Genomic DNA, 26,373 nt, shown 5'->3' on the forward strand with positions numbered 1-26,373 from the left:
TTTACACCAAAAAGCCAAGATCAATTGATAGATCGATCGATCTTCAGCTTCACAGTCACAAACTATTCCAAATATTCTTTTGCATTTTTCTCCATATGAAAATTTGGGGTGGGGCTGGAGGAAAATGTCAGTAATAAGTGTGGTGGTACATGGGCAAAAATCATGATTTAGGGAGGTGCAGTTCTGAAATATTACAAACAAATGAAGTTAATAGCAACCAATACTTTTGGAATGGGCAGGCTAATCTATGTGAACTCAAGTATTTTGGTGGCCGCTGATGATCGTTTTGCTGCAAAATTAGGACCCTTCTTCATTGCAAACTGTATTTGTTCTGTACTAATACTAAAAATAATTTCCCCCATTTCTATATTGCTTTCCTCAAAGCCCCCCCTGAGTGATGTGGGGAAGGTGTAATCTGTTTTCATCCCTATTTTGTAGGGGAGCAAGCAAGTTCAGAAGTCAAGAGGCTTTTCCAGGGTCACAAGCAGCACCTCCCAATTCCAAGACTGTGAGCTCCTTGAGGGCAGGAACTATCTTTTGCTTTTTTTTGCAGCCCCAGTGATTTAGCACAGTGCTTGGCACATAGTAGGCGCTTAATATTTATTAACTGGCTTCTTTTGCACCAGAGAAGAGGGGAAAGATAAATAGCCAAGATGTTTCGGTTAGCTTAAAAGCAAGAGTTGGAATAATTGCTAGTATCTTTCCCGTTCCTAATTCCTAGCATCTTAAAATTCAAAGCAACAAATCATGATTGTCCTAGAACATCGGGGCAGGAAGGAAAAAACTCAAGTTTTTTCTTCTAAATTCCCAGACACTTTGATTCAGAAACCCAACATTTTAGCAAAAATAGAAGCTTGTTCTACTCCCTAAACAAACACAACTACAAGATGCCTTTAGATTTTTAGCCATGGCATTAAGAAGTAATGTTCACTAGCTTTGTACAGAAAATGCCAAAGCTAATCCTGCTTTTATCAAATAGTGAAACTCACTTTTACTTCCTTCCTATCAGAAAGGGTAGAAGGGGGAGAGGTCAGGTCCTCTGGAAGGGGGGGTAGTTAGTTAGGAGGCAAGCACAACACAGGACATGGTAGGTGTGAAGAGTAATTGAATATATTCGTTTGCAAAAATGTAAAAAAAACAAAAAAATGTCCTTAAATGGACTAGCAACTTGATGAAGCATGAAAAGTTAGCTAAGTATACAGATTATTTTAGATAATGGTGCTTTTTTAGATCGACACCTAACTGTCCTGAATTATATTTCCCCTCTGTTATTCACATTATGTGGTTAAGATCACAACCTGTAATGAGTCCAAAAAAGAAAAAAAAAAGCAAATTTCAATAATAGTTTGGATACATTGCTTCGATCCAAAGAGAAAGTTCTATGATGGACACTTCCGAGGATAAATGGTTATTCTGGTCCAAACTTGTTCAAGTGTTAAGCTATGTTAATACTTAAAATACAACTGGTCCACCACTTCCCAGGTGAGCTCCTGCTGTATAGTATTTACCACTCAGAAAACATTCCTTCAGGAATATGTGAAAGATAAAAGGTTGGAGATATGGTACAAATTGATCTTTTTAAAAGTGGTGTCCATCTGTTTCATGGCTATCTGTGAATATGTAATAAGTACAAATAATTCAACTTTGCTTTCTTGAGCTTTGGTTTTTTAGGATATTAAAAAATCCTTTCTATGTATGGTTCTCTTGAGTGCCATTTTCCTGTAAAATATCAATTCTCAAAAGACTCACTTAATCGTACACTTATGAGGTTCAGCAACTGCTTCATTCTAGACAATATGGTGACTAGGCTAAATTATCTGGATTACTGGCTGATGCTTTTTTATACAAAGTGTATGTTTACTCTTGAAAAAGAAATTAAAAATTTTTAAAGTACCTTAGCACAAAGAACAAGCTAAAATGCAAAATGCTGTTGACAGTTGTAGTTTTATTATAGCTGATATCATGTTTAACACATTTACTCCAAATCACTTTGCTCTTTAAACAAATTATAAATTCTTTTAGGGCAAAATACACAAGGTATATACTTTAAAGGGGGAGGGGTACATTTGGGTGTATTTTTGTCATCACGTGATCACATCACAATATAAAATAACTAGAAACATCAATGACATCAAGGACAATTTTAACTTCTGGACTACATACTAGTACAACTTGAACAGGAACCTTCCTACAAAAGCATAAGTAAAAAGAGCAAAGTTTTACAACACTTTAGAATGAATATTTTCTACAACCAGAAAATGCAACATTTCTTTCTAAGTCATGTCACAAAATGTTAGCAAGTGTTTATATGATCATTTTGGTCTCAATCTGCTTGAGGCATAACAAGTTCATAATGTCCAACGTGGCCTTCCTGTTTAAGCTGATCTAATAAATCTTCCTTACGCCTTTTTCTGCCTACCACCAAATATCTTTCACGGCCTATTCCATGAGATTTGCTCCTAAGACCATACTTCTGGGCAATTTGATGTATCTGTTTCCGTTCATCATTGGTTAGCTCGGTAGAAAAAGTTAAGTCAGTGTGGCTCTCTGACCGTGCATAATTTCTGATGATCTGTTCAATATCTTTCTTGGCAATTTTATTTCCTCTCTCTACATCAAGCCCAAGCCCTTCCCGTTTATGCTGTTCTTTGACTGAGATGGGCTCACGGATACCCTCCCCACATTTCCCTAACCCACCCCCCGTCCAACCCATTTTTCTTAAGAGCCGATTTCCAATGTTATCCTCTTTGATTTCTTGTTTATAAGCTTCTTCTGCTGAGCGACCTCGAATCTCATTTCTTGAGATCACATCCTCAATGGTTCCTTTCTTCAGATTGTTAATGACAGTTGGCTGTGTCTTTTTAAGGATTTTCACAGCTTCTTCTGCAGCCGCATGCTTGACAAATTTTTTCACCCCAACTGCTTCTGTGATGAATTCGTTCTCCAGAATCACCTTGCATTTCCACCTCAAGTCTGTCAGCCTTTCAAAAACATATTTGACAGTCATTTTGTTGAACTGAGCTGTGTCATTTAGTGTGCATACAGGGTTCGAAGAATTCTCATAAATTACAAGATCCTTTAAATCTTTGTTTCCAGATCCCTTAGGTGAATAGCCTACTGTTTGAACCTGTGTAGCTTGGACAACTGGAGTATCGGATTGTGTTTTTTGAAGAATTTTCAATGCTTTAGAAGCAGCTGCATGTTTGCTTACTTTTTTGCTTCCATAACCTTCAGCTAAGCAGTGCCCTTGCAAAAACACCTGACAGCGCCATGTGCGGTTTGGCAACATCTCATGCTTGTATTCAATTGCCATTTTGTTGAATGAGGCAGAATTGTTTAGGATTCCAATAGCATCATTTGCATTTTCTATGAGGACAAAATTGGTCCAATGTTTGGAACTGGAAGCAGAGTCTGACTGCTCTGCCTCGTTCTTCACAGAGAGATCTTCTGGGGCTTTAAGGGCTGGAGGAAAATCATATGATGATATGCCAATCTGACACACCACAAGGTCATCTTGATAAATATGTTTGAATTTCCTCTTAATTACTCTAACCTCAACAGATTTTTGCAAGAGCTTTATGGCCTGCTCAGTAGCTCGATCCCTAGAACCATTTTTGCTGCCAGCATAACCTGTTGTCAGATAGATACTCTGGCATCTAACTTCACAGGCAAAGCCATCAATTAAAAGTTTTTTACTTCTGGGGATGTCAACAGGGGGGATTTCTTTTAAAGAAGCATATATATACTCAGGATTTGTCTTACATGCCTGAATGCAACGAGTTAACATATATGTATAATTAATTTTATCAGCTCCAAGATTCATCCCTGAAAGGCTCTTGCAAATAACTGCAGAAAGTCTTTCAATAAACTGTTGCTTCCCAGCTACCTCTGATTCTGAAAATTTTACTGAGGGGGAAGACACAGCAGCTGACTGAGAGGATGGAGGAGGATGGGATGCACCACTTAGGGCAGGGTTCACACTATCTGATAACATGCTGGTTGTTGCAGTCTGGTTATTAGCGAAAGCACAACTTGTTTTGGAATACTGAAACTTTGGATCTTGGGAACTGTTGTTTACATCATCTTGGTAGGTGTCGAACGGCATGATGGTGGAATCTGCTTGCTGTGTTTGAGTGTCTGAAGGATCTTCCATTCTTTCATCTTTAATACTACTAGCTACAAAGTGTACAGGTTCAAAACAAGGTTTCACCTGGAGTCTGGAAGCAGCTTGCTTTTTGGGAGGAATTTGACCTATGGAATGAGTGCAATTTATAGTTAAAGAAAAGAAGAATTTCAAGTATCATTCCCCAAACACCATACTACAATTAGTTGTGATTCAAAATAGAATCTTCAATAGCTTACTTCAGGTTTTTCAACTTTTAACATATTTTTGGATTAAGAGATGGATGTTTCATTAATAGACTATTCAAAAAAGGTCTCTAGTTTCATAGGTGACAATACTTGGCTTACTACCAGGAAAATGGTAAGAGAGTGTTTGTCAATTTAATTTTCCTGTGTAAGGGGAATGCAACAAGACAAAGGAAAAAAACAACATTGATCTAAAAAGGCACTTATCAGTATTAAAATAGAATAAAAATGTCTACCCAAATTAAAGAAAATCTCACTATAATCCAGTTGCTAAATAAACCTCTCTCATCATCTCAGCCCAGGCAATATATAAGACTATCAGAAGCTGGTAGGAACCCTGTACCAACCCATACCTCTTTAGCAGCCCCAACTGTAGGCCTTCTAGTTTCTGCTTTGTATATGACAGCAGTGTCAAAATACAAAAAATCTAATTTTCAAACCCTGTTTGATCTTTTAAAAATGTCACAGCCTACTGTCCTCCAATTCAGAATCTAGACTACCAAACATGATAGTTCATAGTTCCAATTAAGAGTCCTTGTACATGGAGGGCAACGAGAGGAACACCAGACTGGATGTTAAAAGACCTAGATTCTGGTTAAGGGCTCTGCCGTTAGACTTAACTGCATAACCCTTATAGGGCAAATGAGGGGGCTGGACTAGATTGTTTCTAAGGGCTCTTCCAGTTTTGACATTACCATGTTTATATATAAGTAGAATTTAGTGGTGAGGCCTGGAAGGGGTAGACATAATATAGCCAAGATAAATAAAAAATGAGTCTTAATATTACATACCTCCAGAAGCCAATGAAATAAGGACAACAGTGTAACAATGTACCCAATCGTGGCCTGACACAGAAGGAATGTTAAAGCATAAAGGAGACACCCAGTGGTTATTCACTGGTATAAAGAATTATAATGTAAAATATTGGAGTGCTGTGTATCTCTGGACTAGGAAGGTGATGTCACCTTTTCAGACGGGAAGGCCATTCATTTAGGCATAAGGGGAGACGTTATTTGGTCTATAAAAAGGAAGTTAATTTGTGAGACTCTTTCATCTGCCTGGGCTGAGAGGAATGAGGTGACCACCCCCACCCCCATAGCAAGGGCTAGACTTCTTTAAATCCAGGTGGGGATGCAGAGTTAACATGAGAAGATGGAGCATACCCTAGATTTTGGGTCATTTTTACAGGGAAAAGTATTCACTTTTCATGTTTGGTCTTTGTGATGTTGGTTAATGAAGGGCTATCCCCTGATATAAATTCAAAATACAGTAAGTCTGATGTATGTGCCTCCAGATCAACAAAATACACATTCTTTTTCTGCCTTTGAAGGCTCCATAGTTTCTCTGATCTGAGTCTTTCTACCACCAATTTAGATTATAATGCCTTCTGGCCTCATTTCTGGTTTTCTCCCAAATCCTTCAGAGAGGAGCATTCAAGTTGTACCACAATGTTTTATCTTAATCACTCTCATGATTTTCTATTACCATATTTTACCTGTACATTCTGCACACATTTGAAATAAACTTGTGTTGATTAACTTTTCAGAAGACCTTAGGTTGTTCTGAACAACTTAAATGTCCCAAGACTCAATTAGATTATTGAACCACCGAGTGGTTCCAAATGGCAAAAACTTATCTCTGCATATAGCTTATGCATGACTAATCTTGGGCAAAAAATCTGTCTCCAGTATCCTTGTTCTCTGCTCAACCCCCAACCCTTAGTGGCAACTTTGCCCTTTCCCAACACATTCCCTAAAATCACTCCAACAGGTCATCATTTCATTCTTTCAGGGTGCACACTGCCCACATGAGGGGAGGGGACTGGAGCTGTTGGAAGCAAAACAGCATGTGTTCAATAATGTTCAATTTCTTCCAGCCTATGGCTTGCCCAACCTGAGCACAGTTCCACCAAGTTGGCCCCCTCTTCTCTCCAATTTGAATCATTCCCTTTTGCCTCTGATGAAGACTCCAAAAGCCCAGCAGAGAGGCAGCTTGGTGGAGTGGAAAGAACACTGGCCTTAGGAGTCAGAAGAGAACTGGGTTTGAATCCTGTCTCTAACATTTACTAGCTGTGTGACCTTGGGAAAGTCACTTAGCCTCTCTAAGCCTCAGTTTCCTCACCTGTAAAATGGGAACAATATCACCCAAAGTAATGTAAAAGTCAACATTAAAAAGCAAAACAAAACAAACACCTTGGGTCAAATGTTATTAACAGGCAATATTGGTAATTATATCATCAAAATTATAGGTTATTGCCTTTCTGTCAATAGCTACGAAAGTGCGAAGTGATGTGAGATTTACCAGTTGTTTAATTGTTTGGAGGGGAAGGGAGGGTATGGTGGATATACTTTGTAGGGGAATTTGGGTATTTATGGTAAAGTATATTAAAATGTCCAAAAAAATATTTGCAGTACCTACCTCACAAGATGGTTGTATGTATCAAATGCGATAAATATATGTTAAGTGCTTTTATACAACTTAAGAGTGATCTAGGAATATCGGCTCTTCTTATCACCATCTTTTTAACCCTCTTTTCAACATCCTTGGTCTGTGTTTTCTTCGTAACATTCACCCATCTTGGTAGTTGACTGTGCCTCAGTATTCCCACCCCCAACCCCCACCCCCACCCCAGCCTTGTGATCTATGTTCTTCAGGGCCCACAATGCCTTTAGCAGCTAGAAAACCAAGAGTAGGGAAGGCCGTGGACCAGGGCACAGCAGGACTGCCAGGAGCCCCACTGCTGAATGGCAGTCTAACTTCACAAAGATTTATCACCTACTATGAGCACAGTACTGTGCCAGGTGCTAATGGGACACAAAAAACCAGACATAGTCACTTGGCTGTGACAGAAATACAAACATTATATATACCCTATGCAGGTCACTGCAAAATTCTCCCTATTCTTCATTCTTGCTGGGTGCTCGCTGGCAGTGAGATCCTCAGTTCTTTGTCCTTCTTGCTAGTAGCACGTCCTGGAGAAGTGCTGGGGCAAGCTGATTGGGGGGGGAGGGGAGGGGAGGGAGGGAAGGAGCAAGGTGGGGAGGGAGGGAGGGAAAGGGAATCTTCAACTCTTGAGTTGTCATTCCCCTTCTCACTTCATTAGCACACACACCCAACTTCCCCTGCATCAGATTTGCCTTCCACATCTGTCCACTTACATGGCCACCACCCTAGTGCAGGCCCCACCATTCCCTCTGCATGCATTACTGTAATGGCCTGCAGTCTTTCCCCACATGGCTGCCCAAGTGACATCCCTAAATCACAGTTCTGACCATGAGACTTTTCTCAAGAAGCTTAGATGGCTCCCTCTTCTTTGAATCAGTATTTAAAGCCCCTCACAATCTGCCTCTCACCTATCTTTCCAGAATGATTCCGTATTCCTCCCCGCCCAACATTCTGGCCATCCCAGCTTACTTACTGTTCCATGTACATGACACTCTGTTGCATGCCCCTATACTTGGAATGTTCTCCTCCTTTCCCATCTCCACCTTTGGGCTCCCCTCCAAGAAGCCTTTTTGGATTCCCTTCATTGTTCTTTTCCCTTTCCCCCAATTATTTTGTTATTTAATCTGGATTTCATATTTTCTTATTGGTGTACATGTTTGTTTTCCCCAAGTAAAATGGGAGTTACTTGACAATTTCACTTCTGTATAGAGCTCAATAAATACATGCTGAATCCTGCCTTCAAAGGAGCTTGCCAGAGGAGAGAAGATGTACACAAATACCTAAAATGGGAACTAAAATGTATACTATCAGAGCCATACAAATAAAATGTCATGGCAGTTTAGAAGAGGGAAAGACTGCTTCTGGCTGAGAACATCTCAAGTAGGCAACCAGAAATTTGGGTCCAGCCACATGCACTGCACACACACAAATCAAGGGGCCATTGTCCCTAACCCTAAGAAAACTTAAAAGGGACAGGCTTTTCCAACAATATTCAAATAGTTTTTTCATTTAGGTTGTTGCTACCTAACCTAGACAATCATTTGACTGGCACCCAGGAATTCATCACCCGACGGAATGGGATTAAATGGTTAAGATGATCTTATTATATTAACTTTCTTAGGCTTGGGCAAAGAGATCCATACTCCCATTCAAAATTTTATTTGTATTTTTCCAAAGTAGAGAAGTTGTAATATTTGAGACCCCATTCTCTCCTTTGACACTTCCAATCTTATTTAACCAAGGGTCTAGGTGGGATGGTGGTAGCAGAATATCTACATTTTACAATTTCATAAAGGGAAAAAAAAAGCAGTCTTAAGTCAAATATCAATGGGGAAAATTTGACAGATTTTTTTCCAAGTATTAACAAATCAATCTTCACAGACATACTTTTGTCAACCTCCTATAATGTCTAGTGGATCCGGTGTCCTTCTAGTGGGTTCAAAGCCATTTAGTTTTGTTCTCACTGATCATGACTAATTCATCTACATGTGGAAGGTGTTGTTTAAAGAGCTGGAAAAGAGATCCCTTCATTTTCACAGATAAAGAAATTTTTGGCCCAGAAAGGCTACAGAGCTTCCCCAAGGCCACACAGCTAGTCTTGGCTCTGGTTCTTTCCATTCAAGCATCTGTTTAAACTCCTATTATACCCAAGATTTTGGAAGAGGCCAAAGTCCCAGTTCTCAAGGAGCCCAGAGTCTAGTGGGGTGATAAACAGACAGTACAACATAAAGCAGGAAGCCAAAGAAGATCCAAATGTTCTTTCCTTCTTCAAATTATTCTACAGCTATAATTTTTGGTTAATACATTTACCCCCATTCTCCTATTCCAGGGCTATGTAGGTAATAAGGGTTTGTTAGGGGCAAATTTCTCATCCAGAGACCCTATGTAGACCTGTATTTTCATAGCAACTTGCAGGCTAAAGAAGTAGGTTCAATTTCAAGAGCTCTAGGCTATTAGCTTTTTAAAAATCAGCAGGATCAGTTACTGGGAGCTGTCCTTTTTTTGAGTTTTTTCATTTAAATGGCTTTTTAGAAATCAAGATGAATAATTTTCATGTCTTAATTAGTTGTTTGGCCAGTCTTACTGTGTATGCAGGATTTCATACTCTATCCACACAAATGGCTTTTTTCCTAGGAAAAAAGCTAAAAAACATAAGCATTTTAATATTGCAGATTGTAATTTCACTTACCTGCTGATTTTTAAAATAGGTTAGGTTGAAAGCAACCTGCACCAATGATTTATACAAATGGTATATAAAAACAGTATCAAGGGTGTGTGTGTATCAAAGATGGGCCAGTCTAAGGAGAATGAGACACAATAGAGGGAGAGAATCCCACAGCTATGCTGGTACCCTTGAGATATTAAGAGAACCAGAAGATGGCTTCCAGTGAGTGCACTGGCTAAATTAAATTCTCCTGGGAGGACACAGACAAGAACTGCATAGAAGAGGTTATAGTCTGTGTTGAGGGCAGCACCAAATCAATAAGATCAAAGGTCCACCCAAAGGGAAAAAGTGAGGAACACTAGTCTTCTTTATCATTTATAATTAATCATAATGAAGAAAATGGTTTTCCTAATAGAATTACGAGAAAATTGCAAATTTCTAACCCCAGCCTTAAAGTCTGTTTTCAGAAATGACCTTGGTCCTCACCCATCACATAGAAATAGAATCCATTTTATTTTTAGGAGAAAAAAGAATAATATGGCTGGATTAGGAAAATGAGGGTGCCAAAGTTAAAACTACCAAAGAATTTGCTATCAAGATCTATATCTATAGGAACATAGTATATTACACTTTACATATGTGAATGAATGCTGATTACCTCATCTGAGCAAGGCACTGTGCTGGGTCAGGGGCTGAGTGGTGAAAAGATACAAAAATGCCAGACCAGACCCACCTTCAAGGAAATGACCATCAAGTGAGGGAGACAGCCTATACATACAGAGAGATCATCTTAAGAAGCTAAGCACATGAAGAAGGTAGAAAAAGCAAATGCTCTTCAAGTCCAGAGGCCGGAGCTGTGACGTATATCAGGCTAGGCAGATCAGAGCAGGGCAAGCAACAAGTGGGCACCTGAGGGGGCCAACAGGTGGCCTACATGGAAGGAGCAGCATAGGGTATGCCTGTTTGGGGAATGGGCAGTAGTTCAGCTTGAATAGAACCAAAGATGTGAAAGGCAATTTCAGCAAAAGGGGAGTAGAGAAAGATAAGGCTAGAAAAGGAGCCTGGGGTGAGATCTGTTCAGAGGATCATAAATGCCAGGCTAAAGAGTTTGGACTCAACTGGACAGGTAGAAGGTCTTGGAGAAGTTGAGTGATTAGAGTGGTTCGTTAGGAAGATGAATCTGGCAGTGATGGACAGCCTGGTCTGGAGGGAGTCAGGCACAGAGAGAAATTAGGGAAAAGCTACTGCAATTATCTAGGTAAGAAGTAATGGGGTCTTGCCCTAAGGTGGCAGCAGTGGGGAAGCCCCGTGAAGCCAGGAATCCTATCATACCTAAACTTGGGATTCCCTAACCCAGCCCAACCCAGTCCAGCCCAGCACAGTGCTCTGCCCAGACTAGGGCCCAAGTAAAGGGCCCTGGTCACACGCTACAATGCAAGAGCATCAACAGAGTGTGAGTGTGCCATTATAAGCAAGCTCCATTTTGGGGCATATGGTTTTTATTTATAAAAGTGGATCCCATTCCATGGACCTCAGTGATGTCTAGGATACTTATTTTAATATTCTATTAAGTGCCCATTCTCCATAAAACTGTTAATAAATGAAAAAAGTAATAACTAACAGAACCCTCAGATTCTAAGTTTGAAAGTAACCATTTTTTACACTTACAAGAATTAAGTATCACCCTCATTTTACCAAATGAAGCAGAGACCTCAGGTTTCTTCAGATCACACATCGAGGAAAAGGAAACATACTCACCAGCACAAGGCGAGGGGGGGCGCTTTTGAGCTTTGGGAGCATTAGGCAATACCAGTTCATGTGAAGGCATCTCCCCAATATCAATACCTTCAGCCATCTTGAAAATTTTTTCCATCAATTGTGGGCTATACCTATGTTTGAAGTAATAAAACATAATGTTAAAACATGTGAGAATTCAACAAGCTCCAAAATTCTAAATGGACTATTCCCATTATAAGCTGTTGTACCCCATGTAGGAAAAATGATGAAGAGGGTCTCCAAAATGGCTCTAAGGACAAGGGATATAAGTTGGTGTATGGACTTTTCCCTTGGGGTCCCCATGATTGATCATGGAACCAATGCTGCCATTTTGTGAGAATCTTTTTAAGTGGATGGCAAGTGCAGGAGCTGAATTTGAATGAGGGTGAGAACTTTTCATTTCTGGCCTAGTATGCTCCTCAGACCCAATAGCCCCTTTTCCAAGCAAAGCAGAGAAGTCAGTACACAGATGCAACCATCCCTCAGAGCTTACTGAGAATTTGTTCAGGCCAATCAACTCCATTTCTGAATAGTTCTTCCCAAAGTTCAAAGGAATATGACCCTTGTCTGCTTAAGTCTTCTCTCTGATACCTCCAAACATCACTGTGTTCACTAGAGCTACCATCTGACAAAGTCCATCCTCTTTACTAGGCTGTTACTGGTTCCCTCCCCTGTGCCAGATGTCTTTCAGGTTGCTTTTGAGTAACCACCCCCTCCCCCCATTAATGTTTCTGACTTTTCCAGAAAAAAAATGTTCTGATCCAAACCCACCAGCACTGTCTACTGGCAGCTACTGGGGTGGCATATTTCCGTATCTATTGTTACTTCACTATCCACTCTAAATAGATACATTTACTCTTATCTGAACTCAGGAAAATCATGACAAGTTATATATAGTGGGATCAATTACAAATCAGATATTTTAGGGTCAAATTTTCAAGGTGTGAGGAAAGCAAAGGAGAATATGAAAAACTTAGCCAACTTCAAGTGGAGGGAGCTAAAGGAAATGCCTTCACTGTACTTACATCCACCAGGTTCTGGGGCTTAAAACAAGCTCCAAACTGGTCTTTGGGTCCATCCAATTCCAAACACAGGATGCCATGATCAATTCCATGTGTGACATCCATAAATAATGCACACATGCTCATTACAGGAACATCCACACGTTTGCCCAGTGATTTTTTTCTTTTCCAGGAATGCTATTGGTTATAACCACTTCATTCACTCTGCTATGAAACCCAACATTCTAAGATAAAAATATACCTCGGTATAGGAAGGAAATATAGTCAATTTATTCATCCTTTAATAGGAAATTACTTAAAGGTTTAACATTTGGTCATTCTAATACTCTGAAAGAGAGGAGAAAATGAGCTTCCCTCCTTTTTCTGCAGGATGGGGGGGTGGGGAGCTCTGAGTGTGGAACAGTTTTGTATCTTGGGTAATTTGAAGGAAATGCTCTCTTTTCCCCTCCCTTTGCTTTCATAAACTTTGCTGTAAACTGGAGAGTGGAAGACAGATTTAGAAATGAAAGTGATGGAAAAACAAAAGAGATCAATAATTATGGTTTTTTAAAGCTTACCTAACACTTAATTAACAAGAATAGTTACCTAGTGATCAGAGGAGGTATATGAACTATTCCCCTCTGGCAGCTCAAAAGAATGCCTCTTAATGACTTTCTGTAATCCTCTCACTTCTTCACTTGTAGAGTTGATGGAGTTCATTTTGACTTACAAGATTGATGGGGGCACCTCCGCTCCACATCAGGGGCCCAAACTGCTAGTCCACATTAGAAGGCACCTTTCCCAACAGCAGCTCCCTCTAAAGCTGCCAGCCCCTGCCCAATGCCACAAGTCACTGGACATAGTACTTAAAACTTTACCATTCAAAGCAAACTGCAAACATCACCTTGGATGACAATATTCCAGAACTCACTGCTGTTTATTTTGAATTTCGCAGGAAAGCAGATTAGTACTCCTACAAATCTGAAACTGTTACAAACAATAAAACCTTTGATCCCCTCTCCATTGTCTGTCATGCCTCCACACTCACTCAAGAACTTGTGATGTAACAAGCTGAGTGTCTCTACCAAGTAGGGTGACTCTTGAGTCACCTTGGGACAGATGACTTGAAAACCTCTGTAGCTTTGGCTAGGAACCCTTTACCTTTAAAACAAAAAGCCTCTGAAAAATCCTCAATCCAGTTTTAAGTGGTGATTTGCCATGTACTGCTAAGTCAAACAAGAGACATCTAAACAAACACACACAAGCTGTGACATTTGCCCTAGAGTAGCTCCCATTCTGGGACCTGGAAAAACATGTGTGCACACGCACACACACACACTCTCACTCACACACACACTCAGCAGCATTTACAAGCCAGCAATATACAAGAAAAAAGGTGATAAGATATTCTAGGGAAAACCAGAATCTACTGTGACTTTAAAAATTCATGTGTTTAAGCTGTTCAAAAGTCAACAACCCTAGCAATTGCCAGTGTGCCTGGAATTTAGCATTTTCATTATACCAAGAGAGTTAATAGCATAAGCAAAAATGAGGATACAACAAGATGCAGAGAGAGAATGTAATAGTTTGACTAGGAATGGCTTACCAAAGAAATGCAGAAAGGATTAAATTGCTCCATTAGGTCCAACCACGTAAATGAGAGTTGGCACTTGAAAATTAAGCAGAGGTTAGGATTTGCAGTTACAAAATGACTTGTTCAGAACTATTTAGAGACTGCTGCCAGAAACGGAACCAAACGTATGTAGCCAAGCTATTGCTACCAACAAACTGTTGACAGCAGAGGACAGCAACAATTTCAAATAACTTTTAAATAAGTCATTGGCATTATTTGGAATTAGCCTTTTAAGTCATAAACCTACCTCTTCTCTCGAAATGATCAAGAAATCCAAGATTTTCAAGGAAAAATCCTTTCAAAAGCTTCCCCTCATCCACGTCACCCACTAGAACAACTGTTAATTTCACACCCTATCCCTACCTAGCAACTACCACCCTAGGAGCAGTACAGAAGAGATGTTCATATCATAACAAATAACCAAGGTACAAAGGCCTGTTTAATTTTAAGATACCTTTCACAATATCAAGAAATTTCTCACAAACAACATAATGGCCAAAAAGGACTGCAGACTTGACGGCATTAACAATAAATGCTTGGGGAAACAAACTTCTGGCTAACTGAATATTCTGGTTAACAGAGTTCCCATATATATAATTTGTCAAAAAATTAGAATATGGCAAAAAATACAACTGACGCTACAATACTAAACACAGCTATTATTCTCATGATTCCCAAGACACCTCCAGAGCAATATATAAACAAACATCAAGAATCATGTCATAGGATCTTAGATCTGGAGCTGGATGGGACCTGAGAAACTACCTGGTCTAACCCTCAGAGGAGGAAACTGAGGCCCAGGAAAGGAAAGAGACTTGTCCAAGGTCACAGGTATGCTCCTACATCTAGAACTGGTAGGCACTTCGGAGGCCATCTAGTCCAATCTCCTCATTGTACAGAGGGGGAAACTGAGGCCCAGGGAGGGGGAAAGGCCTAGTCCAAGGTCAGAAAGATAGTGACCAAATTTGAACCATGGTGTTTGGACTCCATCCCAAAGTCAGAGCTCTTTCTACTGTATATATACAGTTGAGGACCTAAAACATACTCAAGAAAGGTCTTTCCACAGTAAATCTGATATGAATTTATCACTTTTTCTTCCATAAAGAAGAAAATGCAGGGAAAAAGCTTCAATTATCTGAATTTTCTAGTAGTGGAGATTTTGCATAAAAGGGAGTTTGGGGGCTAATCCTTTAAAACCATGTTTGTGCTAAATAATCCTATGAAATCTGAGGCATATGAGCCATACAGGTTTGAGGATTATGAGGATTATGGGTCAAACATCAGACTACAAAACTTTCTGCTTCTTTTATTGGATAAATTCACAGGAAAATAGTTTGACCTGTAAACCACAAAGAGGCTTAAAATACATACCTCACCACCTCCTTGAATCTTTTGGGGGGCTTCCAGCTTTGTTTTATCTCAAATTTGAAAGGTATGTCAGTATTGCACATAGGGAATGGACTCTTACTCACAAAGTATAAAAGATACCTTGCTTAAAGAAAGGAAATGAAAATAATTCTCTCTTTATTGCTGCTATTAAACTCATTAAGGGTATTCAAAGCTATTTATATGAGGCAGTGAAGCACCATGGCACTGGATCTTGAGTCTGCAGATCTGGGTTCCAGTCCTGCCTTTTCCCATTACTTCCTGTGTGATCTTAGCTCCTTGGGTTACAATATATGGCCTCTCAGGTTCCATACAGATCTACATTTGTGATGCTCTGAACCCCTAATGACATCTCCTTCATTTATCTCTTGAAATAGCAAAGAAAGGAAAGAAAAATTCAGTACAATTTTCTCCATGGAATACATGTCAATCTGGTTTATGTTTAGGATCTGGATCATCTCTCAGAGGCAGAAATTATATTGGGCAGGAAGAATAAAAGAAAAAATGGTTTGTGAGGGTGGTAGGCAAATCGAATTGACAATGGAGAATGGTAAACTTACACTAGCGTTAACCCAAGATAGCTGAAACTTTGTTAGACCTATGCCTTAACTCAATTTCTCATTACGGAAAAAAAAGTCCCACTGAGTTAAATGAAGGCCAAATTTCAGTCAGAAAAATGATCAGCCTAGCATAGGCTGGATTTTAGTATTTTGATGGGTGGAGCTGCCCATGGCTAGTAAAAAGAAAAACGACCTATGAAATGCCACATGGCAGTTTCCATTGGATTGAACGGGATGGTCCAAATACCTCTATCTGGGAGGCCCCAAAAGGAAGGGGGTGGGGGAAAAAAAAGACCTGAAGCCCAATCCCTAGGCAGAATGCTAATTATACCTAATCCCACTTGGGGCAAAAATGAAAGAAATCCTTTTCTACAGTAGATTTTCCAGTTCCTCAGCCAGCTTCACTGGCAAAAGCAGGAGGCCATGTGTGTGTTGTGGCCTAGGATGCTGAGGAAGGAGCCTTCCTAGCTACTGAGAGCCAAGAGCAGCAAAGAGATGTGTGCCAAGCAGTGGAGGAAGAAGCACATTTCCCCTCCCAATGGGAAGAGAGGGCCACTGAGGGCAAAAAGGGTGGCTGGAGACCAAGGTCCCTGAAAAGGGGGAGGTGGGGAGGTTGATATGAATGAAGTCAGAGTCAGGGCCCTAGGCCCACCAGGAGGGCAAGGAAAAAAAAGAATGAAACTCAAAGGAAAAAGGATGGAAACTGAGAAGAAAGGAAGAGGAAAATGGAAGGAAAAAGGAAGAGAAGAGAAAGGAAAATGAGAGAGGTGGAAAGAAAGTAGGGAAAGAAAAATGGGAGGGGTGAAAATGGGAGATGAAAGGAAAATGGGAGAGGTGAAAGGAGAGGAAGAAAAATGGGAAGGGGTGAAATGAGAGGAAAGAAAATGGAGGGGGTGAAAATAGAAGAAGATAGAAGGAAAATGGAAAGAGTGAAGGAAGAGAGAGGAAGGAAAATGAAAGAGGAAGATGGAAGGATGAAAGGAAAAAGGATGGAAGTTGAAGGAAATGGGAGGGGTGAAAATAGGAGAGGAAGGAAAATGGGAGGGGTAAAAATAGGAGAGGAAGGAAAATGGGAGGGGTGAAAATAGAAGAGGAAGGAAAATGGGAGAGGAATATGGAAGGAGAAAAGGATGAAAGTGGAAGGAAGATGGGAGGGGTGAAATAAGGGAGAGAAAGGATAATGGGAGAGGAAGATGGAAGGAAAAAAAGAGAAAAGGACAGAAGTGGAAGGAAAATGGGAGGGGTGAAAATGGAAGAGGAAGATGGGAGGAAAAAAGAAGAGGAGGATGGGAAGGGAAGAAAGATGGGAGGGGTGAAGGAAGGGGAGGAGGGGTCGAGCCAGGGGAGAGATGGAGGAGGGGTCGAGTGGGGCAGGGAGGCGGAGGGAAGGGGGAGGGGGGAGGGGGAAAGACGGAGAGCGGAGGAGGGGGGAGCAGGAGGGGGAGAAGGGAGAGGGGAGGGGGCGAGCCGGGGAGCCAGCGGGGGTGAGGGGAGACCGAACGGGAGAGAGGGGAGGGGGGCGAGCGAGCCGAGGGGGAGGTGAGCAGGGGAGAGACGTAACAGGCGAGCCGGGGAGGGGGAGCGCCGGGGAGACAGTGAGGGGAAAGGAAGGCTCCCCGGAGTTCGGCTCTGGTCCCCGCCACACACGCCGCCCCCTCGCCCCCGCCCCCGGTCCCCGGTCCCTGGTCCCGCTCACCTGCAGCCCAGGAAGATGTGGTTGGTCCACGCGGACGAGAGTGCCAGCAGCTGGTCTAGCGCGGCCCCGGGGTACTTATGCAGGTGGCGGCAGATGAAGGTGCGCCGCAGACCCCACTGCCAGTCGCTCTCGTGGCTGTAGCGCCACTGGCTCACCACGGCCTCGGGCGGCATCACCGAAGAGGAGGGCGGCGGCAACAAGTCGCCCTCCCGCAGCAGCCCATCGCCACCCTGCGCCATCGCCAACTCGGGTCTCCGCGGCCACCCGCGCAACTGCCTGCGAGCGAAGCGGAGGTGGGCGGCTGGGTGGAAGGCGGGGCTCGAGGGCTGCGGCGCCGGGGCGGTCCCCAGAGACCACTCTCAGGGCGGGGAGCAGAAGCCGGCAAGCCGAGGTCGCGGGACGAGACGACTATGGCACATGGGGAGAGGAGCGGGGATGTGGGGAGACGGTGAGCAGGGGAGCTTGGGAGCAGGGGGCGGGGGGAGAGAGGGGCAGGGCGCTGGGGAGACAGGGACGCGTGCGCCGGAAGGGGGAAGACTGGGCTAGAGTGCCCCCCCGCGCCTGCCTCACGCAAACCCACACACTACGTGAGACCATCCGCTTTCCTCCACTCTCTTCAGCATGCGGCCTGAGAGCCGTAGTGCGCACGCGCGTCTTCCTACCCACCTCTCTAAGCTCTCAACTAAGGGTCTCGCGAGACTTTTTAGCACAAAATCAAATGGGATAGAATAATGCCTGCTCGCGCCCCGCAGTGACGCTAGCATACCGCAAACAGTGGGCCTCGAGAAGTTTGGGAGAATGTTCTAGAGAGGAGTCCCCCCCCCGCCCTGGAAAAGAGTCAACTGAAGTTCCTCTCGCGGCGGCTGGTGGTGGTGATGGACGACCATAGGCGCGGGTTCTCTAGATCTCCGCAGTCACGTGAACGACTGGGGGGGGGGGGGCACGTGGGGCGGGGCTTAAGGCCCTCAAGCTTCTTTTTGACACTTGCCGCAGTGTATATTGCGAAATGCGACAGAAAGAAAGAGACCTCCTTGATCTCCCCGCCCCCAACCACTCCAGGAAAGACTATGAGCCCCATTTTATAGATGAGGAAGCAGCCTTAGAGTGCAAGAAGACCGAGAATACCTCTTGAACCCAAGCACAGCACCCCATTCACACCACACCCCTCACTAGAAATGAAGCACACATTTATGAAACACCCACTATGTGCCAGGCCCTGGAGATGCAAAGACACAAATGAAAATGAACTCTGCACTCCAGGAGAGACAACATGGACATATACACAGAATATACAGAACCTGACCCTGCAATTTCACTAAGACAGGGAATACCCTCTACCAATGCAGGTCATTCAATAAATATTAAGTGCCTACTATGTACCAGACACTGTGCTAAACTCTGGGGATACAAAAAGGGAAAAGAGACCCTGCCCTCATAAAGTTCAATCTAACGGGGGACAACATCCAAACAAATATATACAAAGCAAGTCATATACAGGATAAATGGGAAATAATTGAGAGGTATGGCTCTAGAATTAAGAAATGACTGGGAAAGACTTTCTGTAGAAAACGACATTTTAGTTGGGACTTACATTGTACATAAATAGGTGCCTGAAAAATACATGCAGGGTAGATGGAAGCTAACCTTTAGCTTTAGCAGCTGAAGGGATTGAGAATAGCTTCCAGAAGAAGGTGGCATTTGGACTAAATCTTGATGGAAGCCAGACATTCTAAGAGGTGGAGATGAAGAAAGAAAGTCTTCCAGCCATGGGGTGTGTGTCAAGGATCAGAAAATAGACAAGGACAGTTATCCAGTACTGACATGTCCCTTCTCAAAGAAATGGGAGATTTGATACTCCATCCAGAAAAAGGGGGTGGGGTGTGCAGAGAGAGAGAGATGGCAGGAAGATGGTAGTAAAGCCTGGTGAGGTGGATGGGACAAAATATACAAGAAGCTCTCCCTAATACAGCCAGCATGACTGGAAGGCAGGAGCTGGGGGTCTCGTTGGAAAGGTACAGGTTTTCATCACCAAGCCAATCCCAACCTCCAGCCAGAACCCAGAGCCACTTCACCAATCAGTCAGTCAACTAATAAGCACTTGTAAAATGCCTGCTTATTACCAGTCAGGCACGGTGAGAAGTACTGGGAATACAAAGAAAGTCAAAAGACAGTCCCTGCTCTTAAGTAGCTTGGGAGAGACAGCATGAAAACATCTGTGTGTGTTCGTCCTTCATTGCCAAAGAAGACCATGCCATCAGAGAAATGATGACATGACTTGCACTTGACTCTGTTTTGAGTGAGGGAGGGCAGTTCAGGTCACCAGCCTCACTTCTCCTCCAGAGCCATCTGAGTCCAGTGACCTGATATTCCTCAGGATGACTGGAGATGGCCCAGGATGAACTGGGAGACCATAGGCCCTTTAGGCCAAGGTCTTTGCAGGTACTCAGGGTGAGGCAACGCCCATTTATTGAATAGGCCTGTTTAAGCCAGGGCATGGCCCCTTTAATGAGGCCAAGAAAAAGAAAGACATCAGGCTGGGAGGGAAACAGCAACAGTTACTATTGATAATCACTCTAAAGCCAGGAGGGTCCAGAGGAAACCTTAGGCAGGGGCCCATGGGTGTCCCAGCTTCAGAGTGCAGTAGGTTTAAGGTTTTGGGAAAGGACAGGACACAACCGGACAGAGGAAAGGGAAGGGAAGGAGGGGGTGAGGGGAGGGGAGGGAAGAGAAGGGAAGGGAAGGAGCCAGTAAAACCCAAGTCAACTGGACATATTTTGGCCATCCAAATTGACCTTCCTTTGGAGAGGAAAAGGAAGGGGTGGGGGAGGCAGACAGGACAGGAGGAGTTGTTACTGACATTCAGCCACATTAGTCTACTCACAGGATTATGTTTGTCCTTCGTTGCAGAAGAAGACCATGACATCAGAGAGCATGAAAATAGCTATGTACAAACAAGATATATACAGGAGAAATTGGTGCTAACCAGGTAAATCAGCAAAGACCTTTCCTGGAAGGTGGGATTTTAACTGGGACTTGAAGGGAGCCTGGGAAGCCAAGAGGTAGAAATGAGGAAGCAGAGAATGGAAAATGCCTGGAGTAGGGAGGGATTGTCCTGTTCAAGGAACAGCTTGGAGGCCAATATCACTGGATCTCAAAGTGTGGAAGGGTGAGTAAGGTAGAAGAAAACTGGAAGGGGTGGGGAGGACAGCTTGTGAAGAGCTGTAAAAACCAAAAAGAGTATTTTATATTTAATCTTGCAGATGATAGAAAATCATTGGAGTTTATCGAGTAGGGGAAGATATGGTCAGACCTGTACTTTTAAAAAAATCACTTTGACAACTAAATGGAGGATTAGACTTGAGGCAAAGAGATAAAATCAGCAGGGTATTGCAATTGACCAGACCTAAGGTGATGAGAGCCTGCACCAGAGTGCAGGCAGTGTCAGAAGAGAGAAAGAAATATTATGAAGAGAAAATGCTCATGTCTTGACAACAGATTGGATATGGGGGAGGAGGGGTGAGGAGGCAGGAGCTGAGGATGACACCGAGGTTCAAAGCCTGGGTGACTGGAAGGTTGGTAGTGCCATCAACAGTAATGAGAAATTAGGATGAGAGGAGGGGTTGAGCAGGGAGGAGAGAGAAATATAATGGCTTCAGTTTGGGACAAAATGAGTTTAAGGTATCTATAGCATTGTTTTTGAGAAAGGGAAAGTTGTAATTTCTTAAAGCTGTTGTTTTTTAATTGCGAGAACATTCCCCTAGGCATTAGAAAATCTAGATGAAAAGAAAACTTCTTATACTTTGTTTTCCAGCTTATCTAGATAAGTTACAATTTCATTACTTTGTATAATCTCCTGAGAAGATTCTTCCCTCTTTCCCAAAGTGTAATCATGCAATTTTCTGCCCAAGTGTTTTTTTAGCACTTCATCTGAAACATATTTTCCCCATCCTAAGCTAAAATAAGAAAATAAGCCTTGACAATTCTACCTAAATTAATTTACTTATTCAGTACCATACCAATCAAACCACCAGAAAAATATTTTCCTAGAGCTAGAAAAAATAATATCAGAATTCATCTGGAAGAACAAAAGGTCTAGAATATCAAGGGAATTAATGAAAAGAAACGCTAGGGAAGGTAGCCTAGCCCTACCAGATCTCAAATTGTATTATAAAGCAGCAATCATCAAAACCACTTGGTACTGGCTAAGAAATAGAGGGGTAGACCAATGGAAAAGGTTATGTACTCAAGACTCAGTAGTCTATGAATATAGCAATCTACTGTTTGACAAACCCAAGGACCCCAGCTTCTGAGATAAGAACTCACTGTCTGACAAGAACTGTTGGGAAAACTGAATAACAGTGTGGCAGAAACTGGGCATAGACCAATGCCTGACACTGTACACAAGAATAAAGTCCAAATGGATACATGATCTAGGCATAAAGACTGATACTATAAACAAATTAGGGCAGCAAGGAATAGTGTATGTCAGATTTATGGAGAATGGAGAAATTTTTGAGCAAACAAGAGACAGAGAACATTATGAAGTGCAAAATGGATAATTTTGATTACATTAAATTGAAAAGTTTTTGCACAAACAAACCCAATGCAACCAAGATTAGGAGGGAAGCAGAAAACTGGGAAAGAATTTTTGCAACTAGTGTCTTTGGTAAAGGTCTTATTTCTAATATATATAGAGAACTGAGTCAAATGTACAAGAATACAGGTCATTCCCCAATTGATAAATGGTCAAAGGATATGAACAGACAGTTTTCAGAGGAAGAAATTAAAGCTATCTATAGTCATATAAAAATGCTCTAAATCACTATTGATTAGAGAGATGCAAATCAAAACAACTCTGAGGTACCACATCACACCTCTCAGATTGGCTAACATGACAAAACAGGAAGATGATAAATGTTGGAGAAGATGTGGGAGAGTTGGAACACTAATTCATTGTTGGTGGAGCTGTGAGCTGATTCATCCATTCTGGAGAGCAATTTGGAACTATGCCCAAAGGACTACAAAAATGTGCATACCCTTTGACCCAGCAATATCGCTTCTAGGACTGTATCCCCCAAGAGATCATAAAAATGGGAAAGGGTCCCACATGTACAAAAATATTTATACCAAAGGACACGAGGCAAAATGCCATCCACATCCAGAGAAATAACTGTGGAATTGGAATGCAGAATGAAGCAGAATATTTTCTCTTGTGTTATGTTTTGTTTTGTTTGAGTTTTTCTCATGGTTTCTCCCATTCATTTTAATTCTTATATGCAATATGACTAATGTAAAAATGTGTTTAATAAGAATGCATGTGTAGAACCCATATAAGATTGCACGCCATCTTGGGGGGGGGAGAAAATCTAAGATTGATGGAAGTGATTGTAGAAAACTGAAAACAAATAAATTAATAAAAAAAAAAAAAAAGAAAAAGAAAATGAGCCTTTAGATTCCAAGCTGGCTATCCCATCCAGCTAACCACTATCTTAGAATCTCTGGGAACTAGAAAATTGAAACATTCCAAATGTGTGTCAGAGTTGGGACCTTTTTCTAGTACAAAGAGGGAAAGCATGTATGCCATTTGGTGCCAGTACCTGGAGCTAACAGTAAGCTCTAGTTATCCCTTTTGTTTCCTCTCCCCCATAGATCTGAAGTCTTAGCTCTAGCTGAATGGTGGTAGAAAGTCAACCATTCTGGGTGCCTCAAACTCCACCCTCCTTTTCCTCCCCCCACCTCCCATATTTCCACTAAATCTTTCACTAGCCATTTGGGGAACTGTCACTCCTTCTCAATGCCTTCTCTACTATGAGATCTGGGATCCCAGATCTCTGTTCAGATAGCTGGTGGAGCTAACTGTAGTCACAGACCTGAGGACCATGTCTTATTTCTAGCTCCTCTGCTGACTTTAAAGAATATCCTTCTACAAGCTCCATTAGGTTTAATGCCTGTGGCCTGTTTTCCTGTGAATGGTGGTTAGTTGATCACAAAAATCACTTAACCAAAAAATCATTTAATGGCTATTGTCCATGAAAGTAAAAAAAATTACTGTCAGAATACACTATTACCTAGATCAAAACAAACAAAAAAGCCCTGCTTGCATCACACAATTCTTGGAAAAGTACATGAGAATCTGAGGGAGGGAAGTTTCATTCTGGTAGAAAATAGACAGCCTGGATAATGTCCCTTCACAAAAAAGATTCACTTGAACTCCCTGGGTGCATTTACATTTACATACCAGTTATAAATACTTGCCCTGAGGCTTGTTAGAAACTTGAAACCAGAGTTTTAAGAAGTTATTTCCCATAGGGAGGGGGAATAATCCGAAAGAAAGGTCTTGCTGGTGGTTTAAGGAAAATCAGTGGAGACCAGAGCTGAGAAAGGCCTCCAAAGTTATGAACTTTCACTTCTTCATTTTGCACATGAAGAAATGGAGACCCAGAAAAGTGAAGTGATCTGCCCTAAGTTACAGAGGTAGAGAGTAGCAGAGGTGGAATTGAAACCCAAGACTTGGGAAACTAAGGCTCTGCTCCATGTGCCACTATACCCTCTTGCCATCAAGCTAGATAAATAAAGCATTTGTTAAATGCTATCTGTGTGCCAGGTGTTATGCCAAGCACTAGCAATACATAAAAGCAAGACAGTCCCTACCCTCTTGCATTCTAATGGGAGAAATGATTTATAGCTGTTATATCTTTATATTTATTCTATTTCATCCTTTATACTTTCGTATACTGGAGTTTGGGGCACACTGTGCAGAGAGGACTAAAAAGGCCTAAGAGTGTTCAAATACAAGCCCTTCCCCCTCCACTCCTCAGTTTTCTATTAACTTCGCTCCTCCCACTGGTTTAGGGCACATCTGGCCCCCATTAGACTATTCCAGACTATTCCAAGAGCTAAAGTGATTGACACACCCTAGTTGCTGGAGGCCGAAAAGGCTAAATTTGATTGGTTTTCGAGGAGGGCTAATTACCTTTCTCAAGCTGAGTCTCCTGATAGTTTCCAGAGCCTTCCATAAGGAGGGGAGAGAGGGAGGGTCATGGGAAGATGAGGGAAAAGATAAAACAGGGATGGAATCTCCCCCCCACACACACTTCATGCTCCAATTCTTTCCACATTTATATAGCTTGATTCCACTGCACAAATTGTTCTTCCTTTATCTTGATGAGATCCAGTGGGGTTGAGAGTGTTGTGGGGGGTAGGTGTATGGAGAAAATGGTCTGTGCACTCCTTCTACTCACTGCCACCCTCTCCCATTTCAAATTTCCTTGACCTCATTCCAGCAGGTTTAATAGCCAAGCCTGTGATGGGTCAGGTAGAGTGCCCCCTCCGTAAGGGAGAAAAATCAGTGAAATCCTCAAGTAATATTGCCTCATGTTTGCTCAGTCAAAAAAAAAAGATTTATTGAGCACTTATTATGTATCCAGCTGTGTACTGAGCACCAGAGATACAAAATTAGTCCAGCTCTCAAGAAGTTTACATTCTGTATTGGGGAAGGTTTCAACAACTAAGTACATATGAAATACGCATGGTGCTGGGAAAAGTAATCTGAGAGTCAGAGGGATTATCCACTGGGAGAACCCAAAAAAAGCCTCTCAAAGTGGGCTTTGAGCAGAGTCTTGAAGGAAGTTGCCAAAAGCAAGAGGTGGGGGTGAGCGGACAAAGTATTCCCAGCATGGGGGACAGTGTTGGCAAAGGTGAGGAGATGGGAGATGGAGTGTCCTGTGTACCGATGGACTATGGAATGAATGGAGAGGCAATGAGGTGTTAGAAGACTGGAAAGAAAGAATGACCCCAGTTGTAAAGAGCTGTAAATGCCAAACAAAGACTTTTATGTTTGGATTAGAGTGGGGAGAGCTGAGGTCGGGAGTCTTAGAAGTCTACTTCAGTGGACCAGGTCATAGAAAAGCCATTGTGGGGAGGTGGTGGGGAGAGATCAAGGATATAATGCATAAGTTGTAAGCCTAGGTGACTGGGAAAATGTGGAGGTATCCTCAACAGTAATTGGCAACCTAGGGAAAGGGGGAGGCTGGGAGGAGGATGAGTTCTGTTTCAGACATTATTGAGGTTTAGATGCCTACAGGGCAATCTGTTTCAAACTATCTAAAAGGCAGTTGGTGATTCCGGACTAGAGTTTAGGAGAAAGATTAGTCTTAGATGCATAGAGGTGAAAATCATCTGCATAGAGATAATTGAACTCATGGGAGCTGATGAGATCACTCAGGGAGAGAATATATAATGAAAAGAGAAGAGAGTCCAGGGCTCTCTTGGGTTTTTCTGAAATGAAAGGTCTTGGATCTGATGGTCTCTTAGGTCTCATCTAGATCTAGGAGCCTATGATCCTTCGAAAATAACGATCACTGCCGATCTTGCCAACTTTTTTAACAGCCCAGGACATTGAGAGATAATAATAGCTACATTTATTTAGCACTTGAAGGTTTGCAAAGCAAATCTCCTGCCACCAACTCTGGGACATAGGTGCTATTCTTATCCCCATTGTGCAAATGAAGAAACTGAGGCTTAGAGAGGTTAACTGAATTGCCCAGGGTTAAAAAACTAGTAAGTGTCTGACCTGGGTTTCAAAAGCAGGTTTTTCTGACTCGAGGTCCAGAACTCTTAGAACCCTGCCAAAATTGCCTCTCAGTACTGGCTGAAGGCTGGTCTGTGCTTCCTAGTAGTGATGCTCTCCTCTAGGCTCATAGATTTAGAGCTTGCAAATGAGAGGCCGTTGGATTCAAACCCTTGCACCTCCCCATCTTATAGAGGGGGTGACTGAGGTCCAGAGGGAGATAAAATAACTTACCCAAGGTTTACATAGGATCCTAGATCTGAAGCTGGAAGAA

The 26,373-nt window shown here is 42.2% G+C and overlaps 1 protein-coding gene across 2 annotated transcripts; it reads right to left on the minus strand.

Annotated features, from left to right (window-relative positions):
• Positions 1–1,925: 1,925 nt before the first annotated feature.
• NKRF (NFKB repressing factor) lies at positions 1,926–18,159 on the minus strand. 2 transcript variants are annotated; one of them, XM_072626059.1, is made up of 4 exons: positions 17,531–18,159; positions 11,237–11,367; positions 7,239–7,361; positions 1,926–4,251 (listed from the first exon to the last, which is right to left on the minus strand). In XM_072626059.1, exons 1-3 carry the CDS (start codon positions 17,767–17,769, stop codon positions 7,273–7,275), a joined length of 459 nt encoding a protein of 152 aa, XP_072482160.1. In that variant the 5' UTR covers positions 17,770–18,159; the 3' UTR covers positions 1,926–4,251; positions 7,239–7,272. The 2 variants fall into 2 exon arrangements, with proteins under 2 accessions (XP_072482160.1, XP_072482159.1); XM_072626058.1 differs by lacking the exon at positions 7,239–7,361.
• Between the last annotated feature and the right edge of the window lie 8,214 nt (positions 18,160–26,373).

Source organism: Notamacropus eugenii, chromosome X, assembly GCF_028372415.1.
Source record: "Notamacropus eugenii isolate mMacEug1 chromosome X, mMacEug1.pri_v2, whole genome shotgun sequence".
NCBI classification, from domain to species: domain Eukaryota; kingdom Metazoa; phylum Chordata; class Mammalia; order Diprotodontia; family Macropodidae; genus Notamacropus; species Notamacropus eugenii.